The sequence below is a fragment of the Strongylocentrotus purpuratus genome, unplaced genomic scaffold, assembly GCF_000002235.5.
Source record: "Strongylocentrotus purpuratus isolate Spur 01 unplaced genomic scaffold, Spur_5.0 spur5_scaffold_1, whole genome shotgun sequence".
In the NCBI taxonomy this organism is placed as follows: Eukaryota; Metazoa; Echinodermata; class Echinoidea; order Camarodonta; family Strongylocentrotidae; genus Strongylocentrotus; species Strongylocentrotus purpuratus.
In genome coordinates, this window is record NW_022145594.1 from 48,317,700 (window position 1) to 48,326,880 (window position 9,181).

At 34.8% G+C, this 9,181-nt stretch overlaps 1 protein-coding gene across 1 annotated transcript; it reads left to right on the top strand.

The window, feature by feature from the left end:
* The first annotated feature begins 3,707 nt into the window (after nucleotides 1-3,707).
* Nucleotides 3,708-7,821, top strand: LOC105443462. Its single transcript, XM_030978870.1, has 4 exons — nucleotides 3,708-4,612; nucleotides 5,769-6,127; nucleotides 7,059-7,152; nucleotides 7,804-7,821. The coding sequence occupies exons 1-4, from the start codon at nucleotides 4,505-4,507 to the stop codon at nucleotides 7,819-7,821; spliced, it is 579 nt and encodes a 192-aa protein (XP_030834730.1). The 5' UTR covers nucleotides 3,708-4,504.
* The last annotated feature ends 1,360 nt before the right edge of the window (nucleotides 7,822-9,181 follow it).

Here is a 9,181-nt window from a genome sequence, read left to right on the forward strand (position 1 = left end):
CATAAGATGTATCATATTGTACTGTTCATAGATTATTTTTTAAATAATTAGTGATTTTATAGGTGTAAACTTTTTTTTGACTCACACGGTAGTTTGTCAATAGTCTCAAGGAGATATTACATGTACACTGCCTAGAAAGAAATAACATCTTTATTCTGCTTGATCAGATACTCCCTTTCTTTTCTAACTATTCATAATGAATCACATTTGTTTGTCTTCTTCATCTCGTCTTTCATTGTTCTATCCCTTGGTCTTTTTGATTCGATTTGATTTGATTTATTTATTTCTGTTTGATTTTTTTTCTTTAACAGTTTTACAAATATATAACAAACAAATCATTGAACATTTTATACGTGACAAAAGAGTATATGTCAAACATAGTGGCCCGAATTCACAAAGGAGGTTTGTCGACAAACCTTGGTTTTCGTACGTCATATGACGCGTTTTACGCGTTTTTTACAAACCTGGTTTGTAAAGAACAAAAGGAGGTTTGGCGAAACAAAAGGAGGTTTGAGCTCAAACCTTGCTTTGTGAATTCGGGCCAGTAAGGTTGACTGTAACTAATCAAAATCATCTCTATCTCTTTCTCTCTGCCTCTGTCTGTCTCTCTCCCTCTCTCTCTCTCTATGTCTGTCTCTCTCTATCTCTTTGTCTCTGTCTGTCTCTCTCCCTCTCTATCTCTGTCTCTCTCTGTCTGTCTCTCCCTTTCTCTATCTCTCTGTCGGTCTGTCTCTCTCCCTCTGTCTCTGTCTCTCTCCCTTTCTCTATCTCTCTATCTGTTTCTCTCCCTCTCTCTGTCTCTCTCCCCATCTCTGTCTGTCTCTCTCCGCCTGTCTCTGTCTGTCTGTCTCTCTCTATCTTTCTCTATCTCTATCTCTCTGTCTGTTTCTCTCCCTCTCTCCCTCTCTCCATCTCTCTGTCTCTCTCCCTATCTCTATCTGTCTGTCTCTCTCTCTCTCTCTCCCTTTGTCTCTGTCTGTCTATGTCTCTCTGTGGCTCTCCCCCTCTTTCTCTCTCTCTCTCTCCTTTTCTCTTTCCCTTTCCCTTCTCCTTACTTTAAAAATCTTAGTAGAGGTTAATGATGTTACATTAATGATAATGAAAAATATTTAAATATTAGACATGTCGTCCATACTTGATAATACTATTCACTCTATATTCAACCTGTCCTGTCACCTCTCTAGATTGAGATGCTGATGCACTTGGAAGCAGATCTGGGTTCTGGTGCATCCTCTCATTACGCGAGAGGTCTCTGCTCCATGCCTTATCTTCGATCACTGATTCTTTGCCATGTGGAGCTATGTGATGAGTTCTACTCAACAATGGCCTCTGAGGCATCAAAATCAAAGGTATACATGTACCTGAATACGATTTTTATTGGAAACAATATTTTCCCTCAATAGTTTTGCAATCTTCAAACTGAACATAGAATATGTGGATAAATGTTTTTCACAATTAAAAAAAGAAATAGAAATCATTTTATTTTCAGTAGTCACTATCATGCTAATATCAATATAATACTCTTACAATACTGAGAATAAGAAGCATGAGTCATGTGAATAGACTGAATTTTAATGTCATAATGATATACATTCAAAAAAATGCTTACGGTACTAAAGCATGTATCTTACAGATAATACATCGCATTATATTTTTAGAAACTATTCAAATTTTGTCAATAGTCGCCAGAAATTGATTTTAAATGTGCATACAAATAGACGGATATAAACGCATATTTTTAAGCGCATATGATATCCTGTAGATAGGCCTAGTATTCCTCTTTTTTGTGTGTCGATTATTCATTGTCCCAATAAGATATTACATGCACAATATACTGGATTTTAATGTGATAATGATATAAATTCATATAAATGCCTGTTTAAAGCACGTTTCCTACAAATAGTACTTCACATTATGTATTTTTAGAAATTATTTAAATTTTGTCAATAGTCACCAGAAATTGATTTTAAATGTGCATACAAATAGACGGATATAAACGCATATTTTTAAGCGCATATGATATCCTGTAGATAGGCCTAGTATTCCTCTTTTTTGTGTGTCGATTATTCATTGTCCCAATAAAATATTACATGCACAATATTATATAGATAGCTATAACATGTTATTTTGCTTGACAAGACATGGTCTCCTTTTCAACTATTTTATTTGTTTGTATTTTTTTGCTTGTACCACAGCAATGTCTCTTAGTTTTTTTTTTCGCTCTCCCTTTTATTGGAAACGATTTCCTTCAAAATTTTGTGCATTCTCCAAACTAAACATAATGCTATTTCACACTTTTTTTCGAAATAATATTTGGTTAATAATCAAAATCACGCTCATTATAAAACAATAGTCTGACCATGCTGTCAATCATGGAAGTGAATCATTTGAATTTAATTGACTTCAGTATCATGATTATATAAATTCAATTGATTCTCACTTTCAGTCATTTAAGTCATTCTAGAATATTATTTTTTGAACTACAGATTAATGTATCCCCGGGCAGTATGCCGGAGGATACTTTGGATTCACAGCTAGCAGCATGCCGCCGTGTCATATTCTAGTGTGCGCTCTATATTACTGCAACATTTCTTGACAGATTTCTTTCAAATTTTGTATTGAGAATGTATCTTGGTACACATCTTTACTTTTCTGTGATGCTGCCCTCATTGTTCCATCCTTTATAGGGTCAAAGGTCATTTGTCCCCTTTGTGCGCTGTTATACTGCCACATTTCTTGACAGATTTCTTTCAAATTTTGTATAGAGAATGTATCTTAGTCAAATCTACACTTCTTTAGTGTTTGGTGGTGGTGCCACCTGTGTTCGTCTGTTATAGGGTCAAAGGTCATATTTTGGTGGGTGTCTAGTGTACGCTCGATCTGCAGGTCATATTTCATGACAGATTTCTCACAAATTTTGTATGGAGATGTATCTTGGTACAATCTACACATCTACACTTTTGGGCGATGCTGCTCCTAGTCTTAATTGACAATGGTCTGAGCCACTATAGTGGTAATTTCTACATGTACATCATCTTTTTGTTTCAGGGAGGGGAGAGGGGATCTTTGTCCCGCTTTCGAACATAAGGATGACACAATAGTACTTCTTTTTCTGTATTAGAATGGAGTGCGTCTCTCTATAACTCAACTTTGTTCCTATGTAGCTTTCTCTATTTGCTCTTGTCCTCCCATCTCTTTCTTCAAGTCTCATTTCTCCTTTTCTTACTTATTTTTCTCTAAGCTCTCTCTCTCATTCTCTCTCAAGCTTGCTGTCAATGTTATTTCTAGAGTAATATTTTCTTGTATTTATCACTTATTGGTCTTTCTTAGTAATTTCCAAAATATCTCGCTCATCAGATAGAGAGATATGATAATTGTTCTCATTTTCTGAAAAGTATCGAGAAGTAAGAACCATTACATGCTCATTTAAGGAGAATGATGACCCCTCATTGATAGTAAATGTAACTTTCCCCAACTCAGCACATGCTCACAAAATAATTGCATTCTTGTATACATACCTCCACATTACCTTTCTTTTCCTGGTGATGCTACAGCACGTCTGACATAGCAACTCCTATGTTGGTATTGTATGGTATATTGTAAACAGGTGGTCAGCTTTGGTGAAGCTACATACCACTGTCTCTTGTTAGCTCACTAATGATTGGAAGATGATGTCACCAGATGAATGAGATCTGGAGCATTTTGTTCAGGGTGGAGCTTAGTAGGTCTGAGAAAATTATTTTTTTAAATATTTAAAACTCTATGAAATATATTTAGATGTTTTGAATAACAAGATATGAGTTTTATGCAGCCCTGCACATCAACAGGAATCAACTTATATTTGGATTTCACCCGTCCTTTTAATGATTTTAACCATAGTTCACATGACCAAGAAATCAGGTAACAACTATTGTCGAAGACTGTTCTCACAATTTTCTTGTAAAATTACCTGATATCAATAATATGGCACAATGTCAATTCGTTTGCCTGTCCAGTGACAGATGCATCACATATCTGAAAGCAATATTTACTCATGCGAGTGTCCTTTTGTATCTAGTGAATGTAGAAGAACTAATAAAATACTTACTAATCCACGTTGAAGGAAACAGATGAAATAAGCCTACTGAAAACAAAGGGGAAAAGGTATAACATACTCTCTTGAAGATATCATTTTGATGTAATATCTTCCCACCAATACAATAGCTTAAGTACCTCTTTTCAAATCAAATCATGCCATGCATATTGAAATGCTTTTTTGTTTATTATAATACCGGTACTTTGTTTCATTTAAACTATAGCAAAAATTGAGACAAGACTTGGTGAATGATTAAGTTCAATACTGAGATGCAGATTCATCTGATATTTTCTGTGATTTATAAAGGTGTTTATGTTGGTAAAGATGTTGGTAAAGACAATAATTGCATCACATCGTGGATTTCACTTTGGTGTGAACTGATAAATTATCTTGGCACAGATCCAGACGCTGAGTATTGAGGATGTTTCCATGACTCCACGGAGACTACACTCCATTCTCTCGCTACCACGCCTCCAGTCACTCACCTTGGGGGGTATCAGACGAGTTGACATGGACGATGGAGAAATCGAGACACTGGTATGTATCTTTACTATTCCAAGATTGAAGTAAAAATCCTCTTTTTGTTCAAAGGTCATAAGGAAGGGGTTCAGAAAAACTTTAAAAATAAATATGAATGTTAAAGGAATTGCCAGAAGGATAATGTATCTTGTTTTGAAATCAAGTTAAAACGTCATACTACGGGCTGTTTAGTAAATTGTTTGATAGTTATGTATATCAAATATATACATACACAGTTATAGTTTTTTCAACTTGGGATGAAGTTTAACCTTGCACATATTTATTAAAGCTCGTTAAATATTGATTGATAAATGATTGCCATTTGTTATTTCCCATGGAGAATCTGTTGCTTATTTTCTTCATCATCAAATTTGTAACTTTCAGTAATGTGAAGTCATTTTATTGATTTTTTTGTTAGTCTAGCTGAACTAATATCACAATAAAAAAGATGATCACAAAATAGACGAATATCACAATAACAAAAGATGAAAATGAATACTAAAATCTGGTCATCTTCCACTTAAAAAGCAGGATGAACCCTCATTAATAACAAAGAATAAAAGAAATTAAGAAATTTTGAATGTCGATAATGCTAATGATATACAAAGACTCATATCGCCAATGCGATCAGGATGATACAGGGGGAAATCCTCTTTAATATTTTGGATCCAAAATACCTAAAATATCTCTTCCAAAGTCTTGTGATAGACAAACCTCTATTTATGGAGGGCAACACACGTGCAGGCCTAATGGAACATAATCTGCTGGATCACTGAATTGGAAAACAGAGAGGTATTTTTAATATTTTGGAAAAAATTGGTTATAGTTCATCAGGAACGGCATAAGGCATGTGACTGTGACGCCAATAGAAGATTCTTTATATCATTTATAATCTTGGCATCCCAAAAGTTCAAAACTTTTGTATTCTTTGTTCATTTTCTCCAAACCTACCCGTTTGTTTATTTCTACTTAGGCAACTTACATTGAATTGATGAAAACCCTTTAGTTTTCATTATTATATATTTGTGATATATTTACCAAGCATGATATGAACAGTAACAGTATTATATTAAAAAATAATGTGTCTAGATAAATCAATATCATTTCTTACATTGGCGTTGGTTTCCATTCATATCATATATAGTGAGCCTTTTTGCATTACTGTTTCTTGTAGACTCGTCAAACATCCTCAGTAGAAGAGCTTTCTGTGGATGGTAAGGATGTGATCAGCCTGTGGAATCTTGGACTTCATACATCATGTCCCCGAGTGAAAAAACTCGAACTGAACTACCCGCAAGAGGAGAATGTCTCATCAGGAATCATCTCAATGGCCTGCTCTCCATTCCATCATCTAACTCAACTTCATATCACGGGAAAAACCACACTAAATGATCCTGTGTCATTTTGTGATGCGGTTAAAACATCATGTCCTCTACTCACCAATCTGTGCCTTTGGCTCATTGCACTGAACAACGATAAGGCAACCGAGATCATCCAACTAATGAAGACTCATCCACACCTGACAAGCATATGGTGAGTCTCATTTGATTTAACAGGGTAACGATTGCCACAGTATAATCAAACTCTGACTTGTATTTATTGTGGAACGCATTTCGGTTTACTTTTGACTGAGTTTCTTCTCTTCATTTGCTACCTCTATCTCTCTCTCTCTCTAAATATATGTCCCTCTCATTTAATTATTTTTCTTTCTCTTTTCTAAGTTCTCTTTTGATTCCTTCCTCCCACTCTCTTTCCTGCATTTCCTCTCTTCGACTCTCTTTATCGTCGCCTCTTTCGCTATCATACAACGACTCTTTGTAAAAGAGATGGTTTGAAGCGTATTTTTATGCCGTACACTTACACAGTATTGATGCAGATGAGATACATGATTATGTTTGATCTCATAAGAGGAAAACTAGCGTTGATTTAACCCAGTTGGTTCTTGATATCAAAAGGAAACTGAATTGGCAAAATACTCTGCCCAACAAGCAACCTATCGTCTTTGTCACTGAATTTGATTTTATGCGGGGTCAGAGATAGCTGCATTAAGGTTTTGAAATGAATCTCAGATGATTAATAAAGTGCATACATGAGTGGGTTGTCTAAAAGATTAGATGATGGGGTGCTGTATAGGGGATTTTACAATAGTTTACATAATCTGATGATCTCTTCATTTCAGGATTTATTCATATCAATATACAATTTTCTTATTATAAATTTAAATCAATACTTAATCTGATTTTATCATGATGTATCCTATATACACAATGTTGATACCATGGTTTTTTGCAGTCATGCAATATAAATACAGAGCAATATTATGCAAGGTTGGATGTGTAATTGTTATCTATTCTCACACCACATAGCATACATCTCTGATGGCTTTTTAAGCGAGTATCATACGTCAGATTTGTTCAAAAGATCATGAATTGAGCCCCCGAAATGTACTGTTTTATTACTATAGGTTGTATCAGTGTTTTACCAATGCGGATCTGGATCCACTGATTTCTGAGGTGAACAGTGAAGGCAAGGTGACTGTCACCGTGACGCATGGTCCGGTAAGATATAACACTAGATTACATGGCCATCCTCCGATTGATTCTTCTCCCTTTTTCTGGCATTCCATCGATTTAAAGTAGGCTTTTTTTTTTTTTTTTTTTAATTATCCATATTTAACTCCGCCCAATCGGTACCCAAGAATAAACAATGCACATAATTTAAGCTGTCTTTTGTGTTAATTCTGGTTGATTAAATGATCACGTCTAGCAATAGGTTTGTTCTTGATCTGTGTAATGATATATGAAAACTGAAATATAACGAACATAGAGAAAAAGGCTCTTCACAACTATATGAACATTTTTAGTGAAAAAGTACTTTTTCTTCATGTATATGATGTATAAGTCAAAAACGCTCATTGTACTTTGTCCTCTTTTAAAAAAAAGCGATATGACCTTAATTTCTGATGAAAAGATGGACATTTTCCCTTATGTTTTATTTAGAAATGTTTCAAATTATCATGTAGCATGCATCTTAGCAAAACTAAACTTCACTCAGCCACATGACAAAAGGTAGATGGATAAAACATGCTTCTTACAATAATGCAATATCTATTTTTTCCAGAACATACATTGTTTCTTTGAATGGTACTTTTGTATTCTTTTCATTTACACCTAGTTTTTATATGTATAAATGATTTCTTGTATTCTTAGGAAATTGATGAATGGTGATCAATGGTGATGAATAAAATGTGGTTCGCCATCAAGCTACAACGTAGCAACATTTTGAACACATTAGAAGGTGACCCTCATTAGACCACGTGATGGCAGCAGACTACTACGGCCTTGAAGATGAAACCTGTCGAATGTGGACGTAACCAGTCTACCCAAATAACTAATTACTAGTATACTAATTGAAGGATCATTAGAGTTAAAATGTGTACAGTATCTTAAAGACCGTCAATACTACTGGGCCAGAAGGGATTAGACCACACACCAAGGTCACTGACAGGTGGCTATCTCATTAACTCAGCTCTCAACTAACATAAGAAAAAGAGGATCATGGGGGACCAACAGGCACCGATTGGGGAAGTTTTCTATATAGAGGGAGCAAGTACCCTTTACCCTGTCTTAATACTTTTGATGAATAACTTTATAATTATAGTTGGCGCATATGGAGCTCCAAGATAAGCAAAGGCCTGACGCCTTGTGTGCCCTCATTATCAATATAAAAAAAAAACGAGGCCTCCTGGTGAAGATGGATTATTATGTTAAATCCCGTCTGCACTGTTTAGCCAGGAGGGATTAGACCTCCCTGAAAGATCATTGACAGGTGGTTATCTCATCAAATCAGCTCTCAATTAACATTTAAAAAAGGGGATCATGGGGAACCAACAGGCACCGATTTGGCATGGATTGCTATATAGAGGGCGCAAGTAGTGCAGTGGGGCTTTAAATCAATCTATGCAATACAATCTGCAGTATACAATATACAGCCTACAAGCAACAAGCTATGTTTTAACTTGGGCTCCTTCATTTCCAATTTTACTGAAGTCCTTTATTTACAAGTAACTACAAAAACATCAAAGTGATTTGATATATTTTAGAACTTACATGTATTCAAAATACGTCTGTACTGTTACTATCATTAAATTTCTTGTAAATAAAGCTGAAAATGTGTAACCTGAAATATGAAATAAACCGAACTGAACTGAAGTGAATTTGAACAAATCCAAACTCTCTGTTGATTGTTTAATAACAACTCCAACTGGTTTTATTTAATAAAACATATATCGCTTCTGTACAATGTTTAAACCATTACATCTTATCAATTTATACTCTATTATAAATATATTTCCATTTATGTCTATATTGTAATAATCGTTTCCATTATTACCTGAGTTGTAATGATTTGCCAGTTTGTGTGTAGTGCACCTAAATATGGAAAAGAGAAGTGCAATCTTTCAATGTGTGTTACGTTATATTCTCTTTGTTCGAGCTGTTTTTATTTAAAACATTGTTGTTCTTGCTTTGATAAAATCTGGAATCATCTAAAAGCAAAGTGTTAATCCCTCTTTTTGTTGATATCTGG